The sequence below is a fragment of the Trachemys scripta genome, chromosome 10 (assembly GCF_013100865.1).
Source record: "Trachemys scripta elegans isolate TJP31775 chromosome 10, CAS_Tse_1.0, whole genome shotgun sequence".
NCBI lineage: Eukaryota > Metazoa > Chordata > Testudines > Emydidae > Trachemys > Trachemys scripta.
The window spans coordinates 62,878,368-62,890,594 of record NC_048307.1 but is presented as its reverse complement, the minus strand read 5'-3'; the positions used below and the strand labels follow the sequence as shown (position 1 = coordinate 62,890,594).

The window sequence follows — 12,227 nt, the reverse complement described above, 5'->3', positions numbered from 1 at the left end:
GAGGTGCTGAACTCCCACTGTCTTCAAGTGAAGTTGGTGGGAGCTCAGAACCCTTGAAAAATCCGGGTAACCAGGGATCAGATTTTCTCAGGAGCTCAGCATCAAACATGCTAAACTCTTTTGAAAACATGGTCACTTAGATTGGGAGTTGAGTTCTTTTGACAATCTGGCCCTGTGTGTTTTATCTGGCCCTAACACCGTATGCGGTCCAAATTATAAGCTATAAGCAAGCCTAATGGTTACTATCTTGGTTAGATGATCAAGTCCTTTTTAAGAGCAGCCATCCTATATCACTGTGTACAGTAAACTGCTGCTTTCTTACGTGGTTATGCAAGGCTGGGAGAGCAGGTCTTCATGAAAGTATCATATGTGAACATGAAGTACTCCACATACAAAAAATTTAAAGCAGTATACATGCTCAAACATAGCCTACTTCTCTTACATGGACTGCATAGTTTTTGCTGAAGATTTCTATCAATATTCTAGCAATCCTGGTATCCCATCCTTAATCAAGGTCCTACTGCCAGTTTGTTGGCGATGCCTGATGGAAGCTAAAGATTCCCCAACACTTAAAAAGAAAAAGGTAGTGGGATAAACCGAACCTATTGCTGAGAGCCATGACGGTGACTTTCCATCTGAACCAACACTCCTGAGCAGTGATCACAAGAAACCGCTGCACAGTATGAGCGCAATAAGACACTAAAAGGGGAGGGGAAAAGATTATTCTAATAGAAATAGTCACTGGTTCAACTCACCTGATGTCCCACAGTTTTCTTATGTTCCTTGCTTGCTTGGCCTGGTTTGGCCTTGGCGGGTTTTACAGCAGTGCGAGACAGCAGCGTGCGACCTGAAGGGGTTGCTGAGGTGGGACTAAGGGCCTTCTCCTCATCCTGAAACAACTCTGACAGCATCTTAAACTGGTGGAGAAGTAGGAAAAACAAGTTACCTCTCAGAATCAGGGGGTGAGTATTCTAGAAGGGAAGAAGTGCTGTCTAAGGGTCATGCAGGGGTCTGAGAAGGAGGATGTTGGGTTCTTTTTCCTAGCTCTGAGTGGCTGTGTGACCGTGACACAGTGAACAAATCATTTAATCTAGAAATGGGTATAATTGTACTAGTCTGCCTCAGACAGATTTTAGGCTTAATTGATTATTTATAGTGCCGCTTAAGATCCTCAGATGGAAATAGCAGAGTACTGATGCTGAGGTACAAAGAATGAGTGGTATTATCTTCTATAGATATCTAAGATGGTTAGAATCCTAGCTTATTTTCTGTAAACAGTTTTCTTTTCTTTTGGTGGGGGGGAGATGGGACAGAGTAAGACAGAGCACACACATGCATGATCAACGTGAGGTGTGCAAGCGTGTGCTGATTTAATGATAAAATTGTTTGTATTTGTGGGTGTCAGCGTCAAATTCTGGCTTGACTTGAGTCTTGTGCATAGAGCCAGCAATAGCTTCACAGTTCAGCCAGTCTGTGACATTGTCACAGGTTGGCAATGCCTTTAAGGGTAATTGGGCTCAGGCATATCTCTGTCACATTAGCCATCCCACCCTCCCTTGCTTCCCCCAGCTGGTCCTGATTAGCTGGGTGATTTCATTAAAAGGGCTGAAAACTCAGTTTGAGTGTGGAACCACAGACAGTGGGGCAGGCTTCTGTGGAAGGCCCTGGGTGATGGCCTACAGGAGACTGAGGGGATTCCAGGGAAGCAGCCTGGAAGTGAGGGCTCTAGCCCAGAGACAGAGACTGAGAAGTAACCCAGAAGGAACTGTGCAGATCCTTGAGATGGCTGAGCTGCATAAGCACTGTAGCCTTGCTGGGCTGCAGCTTGGCTATAGGTACTATAGTCTTGCAGGTGCAGATGTTACTTATAGTCAGCCCGTCCAGGGGTACGGCACAGCTGCCTACGATACCACCACACCCACAGTTACTGCCACCCAGGCTTCTTATGCAGCACAATCTGCTTATGGCACCCAGCCTGCCTACCCAACCTATGGGCAGCAGCCAGCAACATCTGCACCTGCAAGACTATAGTACCTATAGCCAAGCTGCAGCCCAGCAAGGCTACAGTGCTTATGCAGCTCAGCCAGCTCAAGGATATGCACAAACGACCCAGGCCTATGGGCAACAGAGTTATGGAACTTATGGACAACCCAGAAGGAACTGGGAACTGAGCCCGGGAGAGGCTGAAGAAGAACCCAAGTGGGGAGAAAGTACATTTTGCTTCAACTTGTTATCTCGAAGGGGGATTGGACTCAGAGTAACCCAGATGAAGTGGCTGAGCCATGGGAATCTCAGGGACAGACAAAACCTGGGTGAGGGGAAACTGAGGCAGACAGCGCCAGCAGTGCCACACTTGGCCAGCAGGCCTGCCCTGTGACACACTGCTACAGATGTTCCCTCAGAGTGGACATGCTGCTGTATAGGACAGCTTGGATGCTAGAAGAGAACATCAGGAAAGCCTCCCCTGACATCCCAATGTTGCATCAGGCTCCTCTCTAGCTGAGAAAGGAGACTGAATGGCCCAAAAGGCTGCACACAGTACTCCAGTCTGACAGCTTTCAAATACACCCATCAGCAAGAAAGAGGATGGATTCAGCCGGCTGAAGATCCACTCTATCTGGCAATCAACAAGAATGGTGAAAGAACCTGCACAGACTTCCCAAGCAACCCCTGGGACCCAACTCTGGTCCCCTTTCTCTCCCTCACAGCAACTGTAAACGACAATGACCACAAAATGTAACTCTGCTATAATAGCAACCTGAAACAATACACCTCTATCCCGATATGACGCTTTCCTCGGGAGCCAAAAAATCTTACCGCATTATAGGTGAAACCGCGTTATATCGAACTTCCTTTGATCCGCCGGAGTGTGCTGCCCCGCCCCCCCAGACCACTGCTTTACTGCGTTATATCCGAATTAGTGTTATATCGGGTCACATTATATTGGGGTAGAGGTGTAGTAACTATACAGGCAACTACAGATAATGCTTCCAGGTAGATAACATGTAGCACCTCAGAAACATTGCCAGAATAAGGAAACCTGAGCCCTTCTAGCTATGAATGAATAATCTTTAAACTAACATGTGTTCTCTTATTCCCAAGAAATAGGAACATTACATTTTCAGTAACATAAAGCAATTAGCTAAGTATGGCCGACAAGGAACGATCACTAGTTGCCTTATCAAATTTGATGTGTGCACCATGATCAATGAAATAGTCCGTGCAACTGTACCAGAATGAACTGTACCAGAGTGATGCAGTCTGCTAGCCCAGCATTCATGCCATTTCTATAGCATCATGTGTTTTAAAAAGGATGTAGCTGTCCAGGGCAATATAAAGTTACAATATGGGGGCCAGAAGAAATCTGAAATTCTTGAACTAATAGTAAAGATGAGTATCAACTGCCTAGATCTCTAAGACTTATCCAAGTCATTTCATACAAACTGTGTGGGTCTATATCAGTCAAGTAAGGAAGCCTATTGTGATTTGAATCTTAATAAGCTTCATCCAGATGAATCTGCTACTGGCACGAACACAAAAAAGTGTGTGTCCTTCCTTGGCTTTTCATTGCTGATGGGCCAGTGTTTCTAAGGAATCAAATATATGAGGCTCATTATCCCCCTCAGGTGAAGATCTGAGTTTAAAAATGTTCAACTTAATTTAAAAGTCACCATTTTCAAAGGCATCTTCTGCTATTGTGTGTGGAAACGGGGGGCAACACATGGCAATTCTTTACCATTGGAACTGAAGGATCAAAGTAAAGATAGTACATATGAATAGGGCACTACTAAGGGAGTCTTCATTGTTTTTTCCTAGCTCAGCACCTCTCTTGGTTTCACAGGGCACTGGCAGTGCTCAAAGAGAAGAAAAAACACGGATCAAAGGGCAGACAAGTCATGTGGTAGGAAACAAGCAAGCATTTTTCATTTCACATGAATTTTTCGGATGATCTTACAGACATGCTGCTAACACATGCCAGCAGCAAGCATGAAAACTGAGAACTCTCACATATTACTTGTGTGACACATGCACTAGAATAAAACATGCTCAAATAAGTGTCATGGACCAATTTCTAGAGCAGGCTAACATTTCAAGTTGTGCATTACATAGCCCTTCTAGGGAAGCATGCATGCCGTGCACTTTGAGTAGACCAGACTTTCTCCCCAACATCATAAATCCCTAGAAGCTGTAATGATGCAGAGGTAAGCAATTATTAGAATTATAAGTGATGCACTAGATTTTAGGTTTACCTTCTGTTGAATATGTATGTCAAACCCAGAAAACAGCAGCAACAACAACAACAACAAAAAAGTAGATTAAAATCAGGAATTAAACCAGAAAATGGAAAGCTACTGTGAAGAGTTACTAATAATTAAGGCTGCCTGAAAAACTTCTAAAGAAACATTTTTCCACTGGATAATGGGGTTTCCACCAAAATATAAAGTTTCTGTGGGGAAAAATTGATTTTGGTGGAATTTCCATTGGGAAAAATCAAAACGTTTCATTTCAGGTGGGACTGGATCAAGCTGACATTAATCTCTGCATCTGCCTGAGCTGGCACCATGCTTTATGGGAGTTATAGCTCCAGATCCCTCATGCCCCCATTCTTCCCTGTGGGCCATGCTCCCCAGCCACACTAGATCCCCCATGATGCCCAACAGTCTCTTCCTGTGGCCGAGGCACCGTGGCTGGGCAGCAGTGCCCAGAGGGGAGAACAGGGGCATGACAGATCCACAACCACAACTCCCAGGAGGCACCACAGCAGCTCACATGGTCACAGAGGTTAACATCGACCTGAAATGAAACATTGCTGAACAGAAAATGTTTGTAACTTCTCATTCCATAAAAAGTTTAGATACTTCAACTTTGTATGTCAATTCAGGATGTAAACAAATGACACAATACTGGAATTTCCCATGGGATGGCTATCAGCTACATTAATGATTGTATGGGTATTATTCCAACCTGTCTGGAGCTCTTCAGCTAGCAAATTCCCAATAGCTGTCATCAGGAAGTACATTTTGTATTTGCATTTTCATTTCAGAAGAGAAATAGCTAGCATCCCTACCATTAAGAGAAAGTAGCCCTTCTCCAACAGTGAGCATGTCACTCATTATACCTTGGTGTAATATTTTAAAGTTTTTAAATGGGATAGTCCCATGGAGTTTAAAAATAAAAAACACCTTCAGCGATCAGTAAATTCTCCAGCCAATGTAGATTTTCCTGCTTTACTGGGTTCTCGCTTTCATTTGGCTTTGGAACAGGTACATAGGGGCAACCTGACTTTCTTGTAGAGTTGTTTTATGTTTAATTGGTCTGAACAGATAAGAAAATTCTGTTTTCACAAAACATTTAAAAATCAAAAGGTGTGCATTTTAGAAGGGAACAGTCAAGCCTTCCTACACTATTCTGATCCATCAAGATCCCTTGATATCTTCCAAAAAGCCCAAGCAAATTTACAGCGAAAATATTTAAAATGCATGTAAGGCTAAAAGTAAAAAAATATTCCAACCAGCAAATCAGCAAACATACCAAGCCAATTTCTAATTTGTGGTTTTCAAAACAAATGTTCCAATCCCATTCCATTAAAATCTATGGCTAAATACAGACAGACTTCAATGGGAGTGAGATCATGCCCCATAGCTTTCTAAATACGTACAAATAACTAAATAAATAGAAACTATAGCCAAGTGGAGAGGGCCATTTACACTCGGGGATATGGGGAGGGGAGGAACAACTTTAGTTTCTAAAGCTTATATAAAAAAAGCTGACCTTTAACTTGACATCCCATGGCAGGGAAAAAAAAAAATCAATCCTCAACACTAACCTTACTTGATTTTAGGACCTTGATTTGTTCTTCATAAACTGTGTCTTTGTTCTTTTCCAGAAAGCCTTCACACTGATATTCCACCTAAAAACACAAAAATGTGATTTTTTTTCCCCCTCAAAAAACTAATTAGGAGTTCATTTTTGCAGGATTCACCAGCTGTAACCTGTGAAATTAAAAAGTTTCCTATTAATGTTGTTTAAAATATCAATCATTGAATACATGCTTGCATGACAAACACTGCTTGTAAGAAAGGTTACTTTCTAATAAAAAATGGAACTTTAAACCACAAAATATGCATAACTGCTGTAATTGTATTAAACCAGACAAAGTGCACATGTGCAGAGATGCCTTTGCTGAGACAGTGTGATTGAGAATCTGGGCTGAGCCACTTCATCTCCTTGTTCTTCAGTTAACATAGCTGTAAAATTAGATAAAAGCCAGACCTCGCTGAGAAATAATATCCCATCTCATGAGATAGGTAAAACTGGTCACACTGCTGAAGCCAGCTGCACAAAGGTCTTCATCTGCATTCAAATAGGCAACTGTCTTCAGCAGTAATTGTAGGTATGTATTCTTCAAAAGACAACAGACTCTATAAATGATAATGATCCCCACTTCTTAATTCATTCCTCTACTGCAGGAAGATTGACTCTCTTGGACTTAAAGAAAGGCCGCAGGCCCCAAACTAAAACTGATCAGAGATGACCTACCTGACCTAAGAATGGGTGGGAAAAAAAACCAATTGCCCCAAATCCAGAGAATAGAATTTTAAAAATACAGAGATAGTAAGAGATATTTATTTGTCTGTCTCTCTCAAACTAACCCCAGGAAGACAGGGATTGCATCAGCAGCAGTCTAGCTGTTCACTGAACAAGAATGACCTCTTTAGTAACTTTGCTATCAATAGGCCGGGATCAAGAGTTGGAGATGAATGCCCTCTTTCAAAAAGGAACTTCACTGGTTTTCTCTCTCCAGGCTACACGTCTCTAGATGGAGCATCTGCCCACAGTCATCTTCTCTTCACTGAGAACTTCGCCATACCCATTTAGTAACACACCGGCATCAAAACTATTCCCATAGCTGTAGCAAAAATAAATCCCCAAATTCCTCTACACAAAAACAATGCTCTCTATGCTCATTAGCCATTAAGGAACAAACTCTGATCAAGTCACTACAATATTTACTAAGGTAAACTTCACCTCTGTGCACAGGGTCCACACAAAAACCATCCACCATTTAAGCCCTATTTTGAATTTCACCCTAATTTTTTAACATTAAAATGAGTCTTCCCAGCTGAAAAAAATACTACTAGAGGGAGGCAAAGAGCTCTATGTATTCCTTCAGGAAACAACCAAGTTTACAAACCTTGCCAGCTAAGACCCCTATTATGGGTTCTCCTCCCCGTTCCAAAATGTTTGTATATGTTAACTTGTACATATATGAAAGACTAAATGGCTTAACATTGGTAATTCCTCAGTCTTGCATGTGCTTATGACTTCCACAGCCCGGGACTTCCCCAACCTGAACTATACTATTCAGTATAGAGTTCAAAGCATATTTTAAACAGCCAGGCTCCATGTATTTTACAGTATGTAAAGAGTTTAATGCATTATCTTTTTTGCTCTTTCATCATTTTCAGCAGAGAAATGGCTCATGCATCAAGCATAAGCAGTCTCTTAACTATTTGCTATTATCAAGGACATGTTGGAGAACAGGGGCAAAGCAGAGTCTCACCTTTTTCTAGGCATAAATTCAAGTACACGAGAGGAAACAAAGTGAGGTCAAGTAAAGACCACAAATCCACATGCAGACTCAATTTTTTTTTGTTTTTACAAAAATAAATAAATAAAATTTTAAAAATACTTTTTTTTTTTTTTTTAAAGGTTTCTAGGCTGCTCAGCAAATTTAAGCATGTGGTAAGAACTGGTCTAGCAAAATACATTTCAATGACCTACTTTGTCTTCCAGGTCATTAAAGAGAGCTGCTCTCACTCACCAGGTGAAAAAAAGAAAAGCACATGTTGCTCCAGTGTTTTTGACTCTTTGTCAGCACACTGAGATGACAACAGATTGAGGTTGTGTTATGGTGACTGTTCAACTGAGCAGATATTGACATAAACATGCAGTAGAAATACACATAATAGGAGAACTGATGTTGTAAGATTACGTTGTGGTATGTAAATAAATTAAGGTGTAATCGTTCAAAGGAAGGATGGTCTGTGGTTAAAGCATGGAACTAGGAACTGGGAGATCTTTTTCGTCTTCCCACCTCTGCCACACACTTGCTCTGTGACCCTGGGCAAGTCACATCTCCTTTCTGCTTTAGTTTCCCATCTGAAAGATGGGGAGAATAATATCTACACCGCAGAAGGGTGTTCTGAGACTGCAAGCATGCTGACATCCTTGGCTATATAAGTACAAAGTGGTTTTCAGGGACATGCTGCATTCAGAACCGGAAGTTACTGCTAGTAACTGTGGCTTATATTGAACACCCTAAATAATTCTAACTTTGACATAGAAATAATATATATCTGTACACAGAGTTATGTGCAAATATTGCAGAGGGGAAAAAAAAATCCTTACCTTGTCAGCAAAGTGTTGTATGATAAAAGCTTTGTTTGACATACGTGGTTTTTCGAAGAGTGCACATTTCTTCAAATGTGTATTATACAATTTCTGGGCCCAAGAGTCATCTGATCCTTTAGGCATCTGCATAAGAGAATATAAAACACCATTTATACCATCTTGTGGCCCTTTTAGAAGTGAATAATACCAGAAAGATGGTTCTGTGATAATGGGGGACAACACTTTGCATTCTACTTCAAACTTAAGCTCTTTGCTAAACTGAAGATGAAAAGCCAGTAACTAATTATGGGTCTGACTCTACAGTTAACACTGAGCGTGCTGTTTATTACTGCAGGTAGCACCATTGGGACTACTCTCAGCAATGTTTCTGGGAGCAGGCTGTACCCAAGTTACAGACACTCTGAATAGAACAGGGGGAAAGAAAAAAAGAGAAGGTCAAGATAAATATATTCTATTAACAATGTTTCAGTGCAGTATATCTGGAAGCAGAAAGTCATGTATTATACACAAGACAGCTTCTTATTAAAGACAGGCTTACCAGATCAGAGCATATCCATTATTATTATTAGTTTGTAATGACTCAGGAAGGAGAAGCCTCAAGTCCCTGTACACACGTAATAAAGAGATAGTCCCTGCTCCAAACAGTTCATAATCTTAGCATATGATAAAAGACAACAGGTAGAGAACAAAAAGAATGATGGGGGGGGGGGTGAATTGGGAAAGTGGGAGGGAAAGATAACACTGAAACAATCACACTGAGTATAATAAGAAGCAGCCACAGTATACCAACTGCCTAACCACTGTCTAGTGTTTTGTAGGCATCATGGCAGAACTGAGTCTTAAGGAGGGATTTGAAGGAGGCCAGTATAGTGGTTTTGCAGATTTTGATAGGAAGTTCTTTCCATACACAGAGAGGGCATAGGAGAAAGCATGAAGGTGATTAAAGAGAAATGAACTGCTGGGTGATGATGGCTGGCACCACTGGTTCAATAACGTAAGTGTTAAGAAGGGGGGAGGGGAAATAAGTCTTGGAGGACCTCAAAGGATTTAAGTAGTTTGTGTTTGATGCAGCAGAAAAGGGGGAGCCAATGCAGGAATTCAAAAAGAGGGCTGATGTGGTCAGAGCACTGAGCCAGGGAGATAAGGATTTGAAAGGACTTCAGGTGGAGGGGTGAGGGGGAGAAAGTTGCACTTGTCAAACCTAGAAAGGAGAAGGTCACAATAGTCAAGACACGAGATGATTAGAGCCCGGACAGGAGCTATAGATATGTGGATTTAGAGGAAAGGCCGGAATATGCTTGTCTTTTGTTCTCCAGTAGTTGCCAAATCTCTTCTTAGCCGCTCCAAATAACTTTAATCAGAGCATCAAAACAATCATTAAGTGTAGTTGACTTTATTCCCATAAGCACTGCATAACGATAACAGAAACAGGAGACCAGTGTATCTTGCAGTATAGAAGTCAAGTAATTTGAACACATACCTTACATTCCTCATCTAGCAGATCCAAAATGCCCAATTTGGCCTCTATGAGATTAATACAAGGCTGATTGTCATAGAAATCAATCAAGGTCCATGGAATTTGTTCCTTCATATATTCCTCCTGTTCCAGCTTAAAGACATGCTATGTGGGGGGGAAAAAATCTTTAAGAGCAAAGTCTTGCTTTTTTCCTAACACACTCCTAAAAAGAATATATTATAGGGCTATCTGTGAACGAGTGAGTGAGTGTGTGATACAAACACATATATTTGCTTCTTCCACACTGTGCCACATGTCTTTGAAAACAAATAAAATACTCAAATACAAGGACAGCAATTATGACAGGTAAATTAGGGCCCAACAAAATATTCATAATGAAAGCTGAAATTCTTGAAATTTGAGATTTTCAAATTGTCAAGGTTTTATTAAATTTGCCCTGTTTCACACACAAAAAAACCCTAATATTTTTTGCATGTTTTCCACTGAGACACTATTTTGAGATTCATTTGTTCTCAAATGGTGTTTATGTTCAAACTTTAAATTTTAACAAATGTTTTTGCAGAAAGATTTTTCATGTGTTTCAGTGTAAGAAACCCATTTTGCAAAACTTTGTGAAAAAGTTAAATTTTGCTGTAGCAAATTCACAATTTTATTTTAATGATTATTTCACAGAAGATATAATAAAAAAAATGACACAGCCATAACAGAATGTGCACAGAAAGCAAAGTGAAAGTTTTAGAACAAAAATCCCAACAGTGAAATATTAAACATGCAAACTTTGGTCATTCTACAGTCATTCTTTTTAAAATAAACAAATCCTTTGGAGATTCTTTGTTTATTTTACTCAGGTGTTTTTGTTTTTGTTTTTTTAATATGGAGATATACCTATCTCATAGAGCTGGAAGGGTTCCTGAAAGGTCATTGAGTCTAGCCCCCTGCTTTCACTAGCAGGACCAATTTTTGTCCCAGATCCCTAAGTGGCCCCCTCAAGGATTGAACTCACAACCCTGGGTTTAGCAGGTCAATGCTCAAACCACCGAACAATCCCTCCTCCAAAACTACATTTCTATCCCAGCTAAATTGTAAATACATATTAGAGCTGGGTGACATTTTTTTAGTAAATAGAAATTTTGCCAAAAAATGCATTTTTGGGGCTCCAAAACTATTTGCAAATTCAGGGCAAATTTGACAAATTGTTTCATTTGTGAAAAAAATGAAAAAACTTCAGAACACTTCATTTTGAGCATTTTGAATTTTTTTTTCAACTTTTCATTACAAAATGGCATTACATTTTCACATTTAGCCAAAAGAAAAAATTGCAAATCAAAACAAAAAAACTGATTTTTTTTTGTTTTGAAATTGCCCAAAAATGTTTCAGTTGATTTTTAGTTTGTTGATTTCACAAAAAATTTGTTTTGGTTTAAAATCAAACCTCCCCCCTGCACCTTGGATTTTTTGGTTTGGCCCCCAAATTGAAAAATTCATTATTTGCTCAGCTCTTTATATAATTGCTCTGACTCACAAAAAAACCAAATTCTGAATATATTCTAATAAATATCAACATTTGTGACACTATTTAGGAGACGTAATTTTAGTGTTGATAAAGCCACACAAAACCCTTAAAGTTATCCTTGACTGCCCTCTTAATTCAATGTAGAAGTCTATCAGTGCACTGTAGATCTCCAGCACACACCAGCACCAGACCATCGGAGTACGCTACATTTTAGGCACTTAACACCGACATTACATGGTAAGATAATTCCTCACTGGAAACTGAATGATATATAGGGTGACCAGACGTCCCGTTTTTAAAGGAACAGTTCCGTATTTAAGTTCTCCTGCAGGTGTCTCGACTTTTTCTTAAAAATGGACAAATTGTCCTGTATTTTCTGTCTCCCCCCCATCAGTACTGGTGGGTACTGCTGCTGGCCAGATCCCTGCTCACCAGCCACTCATCCACCAGTGGTGAGTGGGGGGGTTCAGTGGCCAACGATGGGGTTGGGTGTGTAAGGCTGGTGGCAGGGCGAAGATGCACCGCGTGGGGCTGGCCACTCTCCCTGCTGGTCTGTCAGCGCAGCCCCCCACTGCATGACGGTTCTTGGCCAGCGGGGCCCCGCCCCCCATCCTGTTACGTGTCACCTCTGCTGCCCACTCATCGGCCCTTTATGTGCTCCCCTTCTCACTGTCCTCTCCCTGCTTTGCCCTTTTGCCCCTCCCCCTGCCCTGACACCCTGCTCCTCCATATCCTCCCCAGCGGAGCACATCCCCCTACCAGTGCTGTGCGGAGAACCAGCCCCTGGTCGGAGCTCTCAGATCACCAACAGCTTGGCTGGCA

The 12,227-nt window shown here is 41.1% G+C and overlaps 1 protein-coding gene across 6 annotated transcripts in view; it reads right to left on the bottom strand.

Moving 5' to 3' along the window:
• The window catches only part of MYO5A (myosin VA), a 181,298-nt gene that overhangs the window by 54,315 nt on the left and 114,756 nt on the right, over positions 1-12,227 (bottom strand). For 4 of the 6 annotated variants that reach the window (XM_034782891.1, XM_034782890.1, XM_034782892.1 and 1 more), the window contains exons 12-16: positions 9,896-10,036; positions 8,413-8,538; positions 5,828-5,911; positions 4,251-4,253; positions 756-917 (exon numbers count right to left, since the gene is read on the bottom strand). In XM_034782891.1, the coding sequence (XP_034638782.1) occupies positions 756-917; positions 4,251-4,253; positions 5,828-5,911; positions 8,413-8,538; positions 9,896-10,036 (516 nt within the window). The remainder of the gene's footprint in view (positions 1-755; positions 918-4,250; positions 4,254-5,827; positions 5,912-8,412; positions 8,539-9,895; positions 10,037-12,227) is intronic. The other 2 variants (XM_034782893.1, XM_034782894.1) reach the window with 1 other exon arrangement.